Source organism: Corythoichthys intestinalis, chromosome 6, assembly GCF_030265065.1.
Source record: "Corythoichthys intestinalis isolate RoL2023-P3 chromosome 6, ASM3026506v1, whole genome shotgun sequence".
NCBI classification, from domain to species: domain Eukaryota; kingdom Metazoa; phylum Chordata; class Actinopteri; order Syngnathiformes; family Syngnathidae; genus Corythoichthys; species Corythoichthys intestinalis.
The window spans coordinates 51,769,161-51,783,446 of NC_080400.1; the positions used below are offsets into that span (position 1 = coordinate 51,769,161).

General features: G+C 39.9%; 2 protein-coding genes across 2 annotated transcripts; one reads left to right on the top strand and one right to left on the bottom strand.

Annotated features, from left to right (window-relative positions):
* Nucleotides 1-1,976: 1,976 nt before the first annotated feature.
* On the bottom strand, nt 1,977-7,222 carry LOC130917843 (uncharacterized). Its single transcript, XM_057839578.1, has 2 exons — nt 5,724-7,222; nt 1,977-3,291 (listed from the first exon to the last, which is right to left on the bottom strand). Exons 1-2 carry the CDS (start codon nt 6,346-6,348, stop codon nt 3,215-3,217), a joined length of 702 nt encoding a protein of 233 aa, XP_057695561.1. The 5' UTR covers nt 6,349-7,222; the 3' UTR covers nt 1,977-3,214.
* Nucleotides 7,223-9,715: 2,493 nt separating this feature from the next.
* Nucleotides 9,716-10,570, top strand: LOC130917101 (coxsackievirus and adenovirus receptor homolog). The gene has a single exon (XM_057838188.1). It carries the CDS (start codon nt 9,716-9,718, stop codon nt 10,568-10,570), a length of 855 nt encoding a protein of 284 aa, XP_057694171.1.
* Nucleotides 10,571-14,286: the final 3,716 nt, after the last annotated feature.

The following is a 14,286-nucleotide window of genomic DNA, read 5'->3' on the forward strand; positions in this document are numbered from 1 at the left end:
TCTCGGCAGCCGAGGTAGAACCGTAGGTGAGGGCGGTCGACGTGACGATCCCAAGCCGAAAATGGCACTTCTCGGGCGGCGACATGAGAACCCGACAAGACCGTGGGTCGCTGCGTGAGTGAGTCCGGTCGGAAAACGGCGGCGGCGCACTGCTCTTCATATCTGTTTTCTGTGTGCTGAGTGCTCTTCCTTAGTTCAAAAATACTGAACGCACTCTGTAAATGAGAGCGCCACTGCCACCCACTGAGTGGATGTGCAAGTACACGTTATTCCAGTACGGCCAAAAAAAACAAAAAAACAAAAAAAAAGCATGTTCCCCGAGGACAGATGCGCCCCCCCTGGCTTCGCTCTGCGCCCCCCCAGGGGGGCGCGCCCCACTATTTGAGAAGTACTGGACTATATACAACAATTTAGAAAAGCACAGATGACGAGAAATTAGTCTTTTAATCTGCCGGTTAGCCACGCCTACCATTATAGGGCTTTAGCGTCCCCAACAGGTGGATGACGTCAGCGGTAGACTGGGCTCATCGGTTTTACTATTCAGCCCATTGAGGGGGAATTATTCAGAACGAGGAAAACGCGACGAAGAGAGCCGCAAAATGTCATTGTTTCAGTCTCTCTACTCCAATATTTTTACAGGATATTCTTTTTATCCAAGTATTTTTCCCCAATAGCTATATAAATGGCTTGAGAAGGACCAGTCAACCCGTCGAGGGGGAACTATTCACAACGAGGAAAACGCGACGAAGAGAGCGGCAAAATGTCATTGTTTCTGTCTCTTTACTTCAATATTTTTACAGGATATTCTTTTTATCCAAGTATTTTCCCCAATTGCTAAATAAATGGCATGTTCATGACAAATAACAGTTTTGTGCTGAATGGAATATGAAATAATAAAAATGCATTTATTCAGGACGACATGGCAAAATTACTCCATAATGGTCAAAAATGTCGACTTCACCTTTACTGTCGCACCTCCCGAACGATATTTTATGACACCTAAATCGGACATATGTCATTTCCCTTCCCCGGCTTCGGAGAATGTAAACAAACCAGAAGCCGTGACAGCTAGCCGACATGCTAACCCAAACCGAGTGATGTTTCAAAGTCTTCGAAGTGGAAAATCACACATAACTATCTTGGATTATTTGACATGACGACCCGGTTGTCAATTGTCTTAGTGGATCGGTAAACCGCCCGGCGGAGAGAAATTTACAGTTCGTTCCCCGGGGGAGGGTGGCTGGATTTGTTGTGCAGCTAACGTGGTGCTGCTAATGACCATTAGGAGAGCTTTTTACATGCCTATCAATGATCAAACGTAAGTAGTCCTTCATTTAAAGGAAGTTTGTAGTGTTTACTTTGTAATCGCTGTATTCGTTTTTGACATAATACAAAACAAGATGTTTACTCACTTCCTCATAAGTCCAATGGTCCCACAGTAAATATCCACGGTGAATGGGAACCTTTTGAAACTCCAAAAAGGCGCATACGCCTCTCCCTCATACAGAATGATTTTTCTGCAGCCGTTTGGCTGGCGTGATGCGAAAAATAAACGTATTAATCCGCAAAATCAGCAGAATCCTTCGTCCTCATACACAACAGTACACTGTAGCGTGAAGAGGACGTCTTCTACCGTACACGTCACAGCGCCCTCCTCCTCAATGCAAGACCGAAGCCGGAAGTCACTCATTTTCATGGCGCGGGATTCAAAAAACTAAATAAAAATAGCGATCGCTTCCACACACATCCAAGCGGCCCATATCATTCAGGGGCATAAAATACCGCGTGTATTATGAAATAAACATGCTTTTTCGTGTCACAGGCACTTTAAAGTCGTTTTTCTTTTTTTTTTTTTTTTTTTTTCTAATACAAATATTAGACACCAATTAATGTTTCTAAGCTATAAAATGATAGACATTTTGAATAAAAATATAATTAATTACCTTCGTTTTATGGCTGGTTGGAAACAAAAGCGGTTGCGTGACATCTGTAAACGAGGGTTTCCGGGGTATAACGGACAAATTAAAAATGGTTCCGGGGCTTAATGTGCCATGAATCTGCTATGGCAGCATATAGACATACAGTTCTATCAAACACAACAGTTGTTTTGGCTTAAAATACAGTAGTTTCTTTTAAAGAGGAGTGCAAGTGCAGAAACTGCTTTTTCAGTCTTGTCTGTTTTCCGCCTTATTCAATTTTTTTGACTCCCGCGCCATGGAAATTAGAGACTTCCTGGATTGAGGAAGAATGCGAATGTGACATCAGCCGGGTCACCATCTCACAATACAGCCATTCCTATACACAGTGCTTGCTAAAAGTATTGACACCCCTGCAATTATGTCAGATAATGCTCAATTTCTCCCAGACAATGATTGCAATTACAAATGCTTTAGTAGTAATAGCTTCATTTATCTTGCTTGCAATGAAAAAACACAAAAGAGACCGATAAAAATTCAATCATTATCATTTTACACAAAACTCCAAAAATGGGGCGGACAAAAGTCTAGGCACCCTCAGCTTAATACTTGGTAGCACAACCTTTAGACAAAATAACTGCGAACAAACCCTTCCGGTATCCATCAATGAGATTCTTACAATGCTCTGCTGGAATTTTAGACCATTCTTCTTTGGCCAACTGCTCCAGGTCTCTGAGATTTGAAGGGTGCCTTCTCCAAACTGCCATTTTCAGGTATCTTCACACGTGTTCTATGGGATTCAGGTCAGGTCTCATTGCTGGCCACTTTAGAAGTCTCCAGTGCTTTCTCTCAAACCATTTTCTAGTGCTTTTTAAAGTGTGTTTTGGGTCCTTGTCCTGCTGCCGGAACACCCATGACCTCTGAGGGAGACCCAGCTTTCTCACACTGGGCCCTACTTTATGCTGCAAAATGTGTTGGCAGTCTTCAGACTTCATAATGCCATGCACACGGTCAAGCAGTCCAGTGCCAGAGGCAGTAAGCAACCCCAAAACATCAGGGAACTTCTGCCATGTTTGACTTTGACTCTATGTTGATGCCTTTTCCCCAAAAGCTCTACTTTTGTCTCATCTGACCAGAGAACATTCTTCCAAAATGTTTTTGGCTTTCTCAGGTATGTTTAGGCAAACTCCAGCCAGGCTTTTTATTTTTTTTGGTCTCTGGGTCAGAAGTGGGGTGTTGAGGTGGTTGCACCTCAACGTTGCATTCGTAGGAAGAATTGACGGAGAATAAGTTGTCTTTTAGCCAAAACTCGGCATATTTAATTTCCATTGACATGCAGATACATCCTCTCTCATTGCTGTCTTCACAGGCAATCCTATAAATCAAAGTAATCAAAGTCAAACACAACGAAGTAATAAAAGTAGCACTTTATACAATTAAGTCCCATCCTGCCATCTTGTGACGAAAAGATAATATGTCAATATTAACAAGCAATAGGAACATTATTTCAACATCAACTGAGGACACATTTATGAATACAAAACATTTCCTCCACCATTTCTCTCAACACCCCCACTTGTTCTCATGTTGATGCCTTTTTAACAACCAAATGAAATTTTACATTTCAAATTCCAAAAATAGCACTGTCAAACTTCTTCAATTTAAACTTTGTTACAGGTTTTGTCATGATATCAGCCATCATGTCATATGTTGGACAATACGTCAATTAAGTATGCTGTCTTAACATCCATCTGATGTAACAACAGACTCTCTTGTGCCGCTTTCTGTAACACCACTCTTATACTTGTCAAATTTGCTGTGGGTGAAAATGTCTCTCCATAGTCTATTCCCATTCTCTGGTTAAATCCCTTAGCCACAAAACGTGCTTTGTACTTATCTCTCACATCTTCATCCTTTTTGAGTGCATAAACCCATTTACCCCACACTGTTTTCTTTCCTTTTGGCAGTGTTGTCAAGGTAAATGTTTTATTTTCGTTTAGTGACTGAATTTCTTCATCCATGGCTTTTGACCAATCGTTTGAGTTATTGGAACTCATGGCCTCCTCATATGTTTGAGGTATACCAACTACCATCCTGTAGCAGTAGTCTACAGTGGTATAAACTCCATCACTATCTCTGACTTCTGTTATGAAGTCTTCTAAATGACTCGGTTTTCTCCTCTCTTGAAGGATACCTTCTACTCTCAAGTTCACATTGTGTCACTTCCTTTGGACCAGGGGTGGGCAAACCGGTCCTCGAGGGCCGCAGTGGGTCCTGGTCTTTGTTCCAACTGAGCCAACACAGATAATTTAACCAATGAGGTTTCAGCAGAAATGAGAAGCACCTGACTGCAATCGACTGATTGCGCTTGTAAAACAGCAGATTGGTGAAAAGGTGTCCTCTTAATGGGTTGCAACAAAAACCCGCACCCACTGCGGCCCTTTGTGGAATAGTTTGCCCACCCACCCCTGCTTTGGACTCTCACTATTTGCACTTGGTTCTACAGCACAGGTGTCAAACCGATTCCAGAAAGGGCCTAGTGGGTGCTGGATTTTGTTCCAACCGATAACGTGCAGAGAGTTTAACCAATGAACTTCCTGCTGAAACAAGCAGCACCTGACAAAGTTTAACTGATTACACATGTAAAAGATCTAATTGGTGAAAAGGTGTCCTCTTCATTGGTTGGAAAGCAAACCTGCACCCACTAGGCCCTTTCTGGAATCGGTTTGACACCTGTGTTCTACAGGATCTTCAGTTCTGTTTTTCACCTCTACACTTGCTCGATTAGCCCTTGGCAACCCCATCATGTTGTATTCTTCATCTTGATCCATGTCACATGTCTGTGTCTGTTTTTCTATGACTTCCTTGTTCACAAACTTTACCAGCCTATGTTTTTGTACTTTGTTTGTGTCTGGATAGTAGACTAGATATGCTGGACTATTTTTGTCATAGCCAACAAACTGTCCTCGGCCACACTTACAATCCAATTTTCCCTTGTCTTGTTTGTATGTGTAACATACAAACCCAAATTTTTGCATTCTGGAAATATTTGGTTTCTTGTTTGTCAACATCTGGTAAGGAGTTTGCCCTGTAAGTCTATCATAGCATCTGTTGCGTACCATTGCTGTGGTTTGTACTGCATAGTGCCATAGGTATTTTGGTAGCCCACTTTCGACTAGCATGCACGTACACATTTCAAATAGTGTACGCCATCCTCTTTCAGCTGTCCCTTTCTGGTGTGGGGAATACGGCGCTGATGTTTCGTGTCTTATTTCACTTTTTCTCAACAATGTTTGGAACTCATTGCAAGTATATTCAGTCCCGTTATCAAATCGGATGCACCTTACGTTCCCATAAGGAGCTACTGTATATCTGCGAGAAATTTTTCTGTTGCTAGAACAGTGTCACTTTTCTTTTTCAGGAAATATGTGAAAATTGCACCAGAGTAATCATCTGTGAATAACTGCACATATTTGTAACCATCAATCGATTCTGGAGTTATAGGACCCGCAAGATCTGAGTGTACCAATTTTAAGGGTGTATCTGCTCGAGTATCTGGGTCTCTATTTCGAGTCTGGATAAATTTTCCTTGTATGCATATCTCACACATTTGTTCAGGTCGTGTTTCTTTTCCCTTAATCTGCATTCCATCAACTACTTTCTGTAATTTTATCACATCCTCATAATTACAGTGGTCTAATATTTGATGCCATGTGTGAATATCATACCATGCATTGCACTTGTCAGACTCACCATTTGTATGCAAAAAGTACAGCTTGCCATACACATGAATATTGAATTTCGTACCGTCTTTGGTTATCAGTGCGTCTTCACCTTCTTTGAAAAGTACCGTGGCTCCACTCGATGTTGCTGCTTTCACCGAAAAGATGTCTTGTAGGTACGATGGTATGAAGAGTGCGTTTCTGAGTGTTGCCTTGCGCTGCTGTCCTCTGTTGTCGATCAGGTAGCACTCTGCATCTCCTCTTTTTAGTGCGACTCCACTGCACCGTGTACCATCTGCCAACTCGACGCTGTGATTCTCTGGTTTGAACGTCTCCTGGAAGCTTTTGAACTTGGTCACGTCAGTGATGATATGAGATGTCGCTCCCGTGTCCACCATCAGACCTTGTTCCCGGATGCTGTGTGTATCCTGCCGCCTGGTGTCGGGCTGTTCATCTCTCACCTTGAACGCCAAGTCAGGATCTCCATCTTCAGCAATTTTTCTCGCTCCGTCCGGTGTTTCCATGCGTCTGCAAGTGGTGTCTTTGTGCGTGTCCGTTTTGCACCGACTACACCATGTCTTTTGTCGACATGATTTTGCATGGTGGCCTTTGATCACACATTTGAAGCACACCAACTCTGTGTCGTCTTTGACCCGGTCACGAGCGTTTGCTTTTGTGGCTTGCTTTGAAGCTCTTGCTTTAGTCTTCATCACTCTGTCACTTGATTCTGCTGCATTTAACTTTTCCGTTTCTTCAAAACTTCAGAGTTTGGTTTTGAATTCTGCAAATGTCATGTTCTCATGTCCACATGAATTGTAAATGGCTTGTAACTTTCTGGCAGCCCCTTCAAGACCATTGCGATAAGTAGACCATCTGCCATTGTTTCACCTGCATTTCGCAATGCTGTGATGCCGGTCTCAGCTCTTATTATGTAATCCACTATGCTTTCTTCGGTTCCCTTTTGAAGAGATGTTACCATGGTGTACAAGTTTATAATCCTGGGTTTTCCCTTCCCAGCATAATATTCCCTTAATATTTTCAGAGCTTTTCTTCCGTCATTTGGCGCATCTCTCATTATTAACGAGAGGCTTTTATCATCAAGAAGTTGTATCATTTGAGCATACGCATCCACATTTTTCATTTCATCATTTCTCTCTCGGCTTCAGTGTTTGGTCCTACCAGCACTGTGTTCTTTAGCCCGATCAGATGAAAATGTCCGAACATTTTAGTTTCCCAGAGTTCATATTTAGCTTCATCTCCGTCAAATGCCAGTCGAAGTTACCCACTTGTTCCTCGTGGATCCATGTTGCTTGTTAGCTTTTTCCGCTAATCAGCAGTCCGTGAGCACGCTGTCCTTCACGACCTTCTACATGGTGGAAACTGACTTTACCTTCGAATGACTCCTGGGCCCATAACCTGTTGAGGTGGTTGCAGCTCAACGTTGCATTCGTAGGAAGAATTGACGGAGAATAAGTTGTCTTTTAGCCAAAACTCGGCGTATTTAATTTCCATTGACATGCGGATACATCCTCTCACATTGCTGTCTTTACAGGCAATCCCATAAATCAAAGTAATCAAAGTCAAACACAAGGAAGTAATAAAAGTAGCACTTTAGACAATTAAGTCCAATCCTGCCCTCTTGTGGCGAAAAGATAATATGTCAATATTAACAAGCAATAGGAACATTATTTCAACATCAACTGAGTACACATTTATGAATACAAAACATTTCCTCCACCATTTCTCTCAACATGGGGTCTTCCTGGGTATCCTACAATAGAGTCCCTTTTCATTCAGACCCCAACGGATAGTACGGGTTGACACTTTTGTACCCTCGGACTGTAGGACAATTTGAACTTGTTAAGATGTTAGTCAAGGTTCTTTATTCACCATCCGCACAATCTTTGGTTGAAATCTCTCGTCAATTTTTCTTTTGCGTCCACATCTAGGGAGATTAGTAACAATGGGCTTTACACTTATTGATGACACTGCGCACAGTCGACACAGGAACATTCTGGTCTTTGGAGATTGACTTGTAACCTTGAGATTGCCCATGCTTCCTCACAATTTTGCTTCTCAAGTCCTCAGACAGTTATTTGTTCTTCTTTCTTTTCTCCATGCTAAATGTGGTACACACAATGACATAGGACAGGGGTTGAGTCAACTTGAATCCATTTTAACTGGCTGCAAGTGTGATTTAGTTGTTGCCACCACCTGTTATGTCCCAAAGGTAAATAAGTTCATCCCGTGCCCCAACGAAGACATTGTTGTGATTGAGGGCCATGAATATAAATAATACTTTACTTGCAGTGTTTGTAAGGAATTCAGCATCCACTACTGAAAGTGCTATAATTGTCTATTAATAGGTGCTCTCTATGGGCTGATAGGCTATAAGTGCTATCAGAAGTAAATTTGAAATGCTTAACTTTAGAAAATGTATTTTCTGATGAAACAAATATCAGCCTATATGCATGCGACAAACAGGTCATAGACTCCCGGGAACTTAAATCTTTAATTTTGTGCACAATTGTTTTGGTTTTTTTTTTTGAAAATGAGATTGATAATCTTGAACATTAGTTTTTTCAGTGTGATATAGTGCAATTGTTCTGGAGGGATATGCAGAGCTGGTTTCAGTCCAAACAATTTGATCTTTCAAAGTGGACAGTGGATTCAATTAAGTTTGAAATGTTTGGCACAAATAAATATTTGTTTATGTGATCAATGTGATTTGTAATACTTGTTTTTTTCTTCACTAATGCAGATACTTTCAAACAAAATCTTGCTTTAAACATTGGATGAATGAGTTTCTTCTTTGGTATAGGTCTCTGAAGCTGTTTAATAAGCAAAAATCACCTTAATTTGGAGTCAGATTGAGAGATTTGACATTTATTTGAAAAGCCCCGTGATTGTAAGAGAGTGGGTGCGTAGGGGGGTGTGTGTGTTGGGGTGGCTGAATGCAAAGATAAAAATATTTCGTTAGTAAAGAAAGTTTTGAGTTTGTTATGTCGCCCTCTCTTGGTTAAATTAGACCATGACCATGCAACTGCTTAAAAAATATACAGACTGATTGTCATACATATAGAATTCAAAAGTACGACATTGTGAAAAGTAGTGGCTATAATACAAATAACCTTGACTTGAAGTTTTCATGCGACCACATTGTGCATTCTGCCATGTTTCTTCTAAGCGTTTTCGTTTGTGTGCTGGAGGTGTATGTGGTGTAAACAGGAAAAATCATGGCCCTGATGTCTATACTAGGACAGATAATTTTCTCCAGGGTATTTTGCGACTATTTTTTGATACAAGGCCATTATCCGTCCTAGTGTCGACGTTTAGAGCACGTGTAAACCGGAAAACGCGAGCACAAGTGCGGAAACAAAGCGGAAGTCGCGGTACACGAAGCCGTCTGTCATGGCGGCGGAGGCGTGTCAACAAATAGCATGACGTCACGATGAGAGGAGCCCTTTCAACTCTTTGATGCTTTGATCTTCCTTTCCGATATAAGTTGTTTTTTCGTTATGAATTACTACACCAAATGCCAAAGAAGCAGACAAGTGTTGCTGTCGTTGGTGTGCATCTTCCTTCCTAAAGATAAGCAAGTAAGAAATCCTATTTACTTGTTTTGAGAGACATTGGAATTGTGGTGTTTTGTATTGATCATGTTTCCACATAAGCTGAATAGTGCAGTGTTAACTTTTTTTCTTTTAATTTCATTTGATAGTCTAAGCATTGATGACTGATAACTTTTATACTTGTAATCATGCAAAAAACATGTTATTGTGGCAGTGTTTGTGTTTTCCATTTATTTTAACACTTGGGAAAAAAAAAAATGCTGTCTTCAATTGTATAGTTTTTATTTAAAGAGTAAACATGACCGATTGAAAACATTTAAACTTGGATCGAGATAAAATACATTTAACTGATGTCAGTGTTATTCTGTTTTCCATTGTTTTTTACATTTATAATGAAAACATGATTGCTGATGTGAAGTCTATGCTTTAGTGATAGAAAAAAAAAATCCTAAAATGTGTTTGATTAATTCCAGTATGTTTTTGTCTTTTACTTGCAGGTGTATACATGGCGATGATGTGGGACTTCCTTTGGCCTTCTGTCCTCCTGGGAGTGTTTTTCAACATTTGTCCAGCATGCCCTCTGGAAATCCAGAAGGAAATGAACCACTACTACGTCGCCAGGGGGTCAAGTGTCCAGCTACCCTGTGTGTTCACTCACACCGTGGACTCTCAGCAGTACACGGAGGTCTCGTGGAGTATTGAGTCTGCAGACCGAGAGGAGCAACCCATCATTTGGTTTACTGGCGGCCGCTTGTATTCCGATTTGTACAAACCAATGGAGGGGAGGGTCCACTTCACGTCAGCCGATCCCCAAAACGGAGACGCGTCTATCATCATCAAAGATGTACGTCCGTCAGACACGGAGATGTACCGCTGTCTGGTGAAGAAGTTACCAGAACTGGACAAGAAGACCTTAGACCTGACAGTCATAGAGGCACCCAGTCAGCCTCTCTGCAGTGTGGACGAAGAAGACAACAGTATGACGCTGAAATGCAGCTCTCTGCAAGGCACCCCACCTTTGCATTACATCTGGTCCAAGACCAGCGGAAATAAGGTCTTGCCTCCTCAGGCCACTGTGGACCCCACAGGAGCCACCTTGCATTTCAACATCACCGAGCGGGAGTGTGGAAGCTATCGCTGCACGGTGGAAAGTATGGTGGGCACCAAACACTGTGACCTTCACCTGGACTGTTCACTGCCCCAGGACAACAGTGTGAGCAGTCCACGATTGCTGACAACCACTGCAGTCGCTGCAATCGTTGTCACTATCACCACACTCTTCATTGTCATAGTTGTCCTTGCCGTATTCCTCTACCGCAAACGAAAAGAGCAACCCCAGGACATTGAAATGGAAAAATAATTCAATGTTGTTCATTTGTTAATGTTTGATAAAAAATTGTTGACATTGTTATGTTAAGTCTTTTACCACAAAGGCATTTTGATTTTTCAGCATTATCTCACTTTAATCTCACTTTTGAATCTAATAAACAGGTTCTATGTTATTTCTAGTATGTCGGTTGTCTTTTTTTTAAATACATATCTAAATGTTGAAATTGACAGAAAACTGAAAGGTTACACTTAGGGTAAAAAAAAAACAACAAAAAAAAACACATTTTGTAAAGTAAAAAAAACATCAACTTTATTTCAACACCTAATGGAAAACTGATCTGGACTGATCTTGAGTTAAAGTAAAATAAATACGTAAAAAAAGTAAATAAAATAAAACTCTGTAGCAGCAGAAATTATGGTGGAGTTCACCTTCAAATAAAGAATATTTACAAACAAACGCTGTAGTAAAGCATAAAGACAGGTGATACCACACTGCTTCAAACTTATATTCCTCGTAATATTTGAAAAATTAGTTAAATTAACAAAATTAAATCTTGACTTTAATAATATATGCGCCACACTGCCCCAAGGAGGCCAGACTCCCACACAGCAGCAAATCAGTAGTTATTTTTTTAATTGTTTTATATTTCTATTATTAAACATTAGTTTCACAAATAATTTATTAAAAACCTGAGGCTACACTCATTCACTTGACAGTCTTGAGCAAAAAATTGGGTCTACCGCAAAAACAGAAAGAACATACCCATTTTCCTGGTGTATTCATCATCTTTTATTGAGGGACTTTTTTTTTTATCTTCAAATTGTTCAAATTTAGCTGATTAAAAGGTGTATCTGTCATTTGTTGGATTATACATGAATTGTTTTTTGACCAAACATGAGTAAAAAAAAGAAAAAAGTTTGCTACTGACATTGTATTTTTAAACTGGATATAAAAAGTCCTCCATGTCTGATCAAATGTATTTGTTAAATAAAAAGTGAAACTAATTATTTAAAAGTGTTCACGATTAATATGTCCTATAACCTGCAAAATCAATTAAGAAAAAAAGAGGGGAAGTTAAAACAATAATTAAAAACAAAAAAGTAGTAATATTGTGGTTTCCCAAGTGTGCACATCCTATAACTGTCCAGTGAATGTGGCCAAAAACCGATGAGATTTTAACTCGTAGAATGGAAAGACAGAACTGCAATCATATAGGCTTCCTCTAAATAATTCCAGATAAAATTCCGTTATCCTCAAAGAATTTTCCACTGGAATTTTTTTTTACCTCCGTAGAAACTTGAAGATTGTGTGCTAGTACTGCCATTCAATGTAAACTCTTCATAATTTCCTCCACATTATCTTAGACAAGTGCTTCTCAATTGTTTACTGTTACGCCCTCCTCCAGGATGACTAAAATGCTTCGCGCCCCCCCAACTCTCTGCTACCACTGCAAATAGTATCATTTGTTCATGAAATTATTATTACTTTAAGTGCACCTCTGCATAACGTTGTGTCCTTTTTAATTTTAAAGAGTGAAAGGTAATATCGATCAGCTTAAATAAGCGTATTATTAAATAATAATAATAATGTAATTAAAATATATAAATGATAACTTTATTAACATTGTTTTGTTTGTAACAGGAAAGTGCGTTAATTTGCCTGAATTAAAAAAAAAAAAACACATCTGAACTGCAAAAATACACTCAATGTACATTTTTGACCATTTGATACTGAAAAATAAAATGTAATAAAATCAATAAATAAAAATAAATTCAAATTTATTAGCAACATTAACTCATGACGATAATATGCCAAACAATTTGACCGAACAAACAAAAATTAATAGAACAAAAAAGACAATGTCATTGGACAGAGGGACAGTTTTTATTTTTGCTGCAGGCGGTGTAAGCTTCTTTGCTATGCATAACAACAATGTGCGTTAGTTGATGCTGGATTTGAACCCACTTTTAATCAACATTGTTGTGATTGAGGGCGGTGAATATAAATATGACTTGACTGGCAATGTTTGTAATGAATGCAGCATCCTTTAATGAAAGTGCTATTGTTGTCTATTCATGGGTGCTCTCTATGGGCTATAGACCCTACCCACCGACGTCACAAAACCACGTGCTCGCTGTATGGTTCCGCCCACTTGTCCGTCATTTTGTCTCTGTATTAGCATTGGTTTCAATTGATCGAGGAATTTAAAATGCATTTCATGGAAGACCCGGTGCTTTCTGATGCCGTAAACTCACTGGATGTGTTGCATAAAAGGCGTTATGTGGAAAAGCTTCGTTCTATACAGTCGCCAGATCCATATTTGATGCCCAAATCGATGTTTTTCGACCCACTGTCTTCGTCCTGTCTGCCTGACATCTGCTACGCTGATATTTACAATTATCTTGTCCACACAAAATCAGCCTATTCTCACGAAAATTTGAAAAACTTCAAGAGCTAGGAGGCTTATAAATACTTCGTTGCTGGTTGGGTGAAACAGGTCCTCGTCCACGAAAATTCGGCAGGAATCTATCTTGTGCTTGGAAAGGTGAGTTACGAAATTTTCAATTCAAAATCTTTTGTTATTGCTAACGTCCACTGTCAAGTCTAATGTATTTCATGTCGTTTGTCAATGGAGTTAAGGCTTTTAATGTTTATATGGTTTAGCGATAGCACTCTCACTACATACATACGTGTATGTTGTCGGCGATTAGCCTAGCAATGATCTTAATTGTGGTTATTTGTCAGCCCCGTAGACGAGGCCAGTTTCTTTCACTTGGTACCAGCTAAATATTATTCAAAAAATAACGATGGTGGAAGAAAGGGAAGTCACAAACATCTTGAATTTGAAACTATGTCGTACTACGTCGTATGTTGTCGGCGATTAGCCTCGCAATGATCTTAATTGTGGTTATTTGTCAGCTCCGTAGACGAGGCCAGTTTCTTTCACTTGGTACCAGCTAAATATTATTCAAAAAATAACGATGGTGGAAGAAAGGGAAGTCACAAACATCTTGAATTTGAAACTATGTCGTACTACGTCGTATGTTGTCGGCGATTAGCCTCGCAATGATCTTAATTGTGGTTATTTGTCAGCCCAAAACCCTCTAAGTATATCTTAAATGCATCTTACCGGATATAAAATGACTACTACATAGTCTGTGGTGATTTTTTGGTGCCCAGTTTTCACGTCGAATTGCAGCCGTCCATTTCGCTCTCCTCTTTGGATCCCTCGGAATACGGTAAAACTTCAAGTCTCTCCTTCCATCTTCTCTGTTAGTGCAACCAACAGCCACACACGCCTTCACCATTTTGATGATTAATGTTAAGGAGCAGAAAAACACGCCGTAAATAGGAGGAATGTACGTAGCCGTAACAGGTTAACAAATGTTTTGACGGACAATTGGGCGGTACCATTCAGGAGAGCGGAGTTGTGACGTCACGTGGGTAGGGTCTATAGGCTATTTGTGCCATCAGAAATTGAATTTGAAATGCTTAACTTTAGAAAATTTAATTTCTGATGCCACGAATATAAGCCCATATGCATACCTGTCAACCCGAGGCCGTTGGCAATCTTACAAATAGTGACGTATACCCTTACAAATTGGTGACTAATCTTACAACGTATTTAAGTATGTTGTATTTAAATAATATGAATTTATTGGTAATATTGTAACATATAACCAATCAAAGAACAATCAATATCTTCAGCTACATCATGATTACTAAAATTTAACAGTGACTTTTGT

Excerpts from the sequence above, each read along its gene's own strand:
- LOC130917101 (XM_057838188.1), top strand. The coding sequence starts at position 9,716 with ATGGCGATGATGTGGGACTTCCTTTGGCCTTCTGTCCTCCTGGGAGTG.
- LOC130917843 (XM_057839578.1), bottom strand. The coding sequence starts at position 6,348 with ATGAAGACTAAAGCAAGAGCTTCAAAGCAAGCCACAAAAGCAAACGCT. Across the intron at positions 3,292-5,723 it reads CGCACTGATAACCAAAGACG|GATTGCCTGTGAAGACAGCA; the intron begins GTACGAAATTCA and ends TTTGATTTATAG.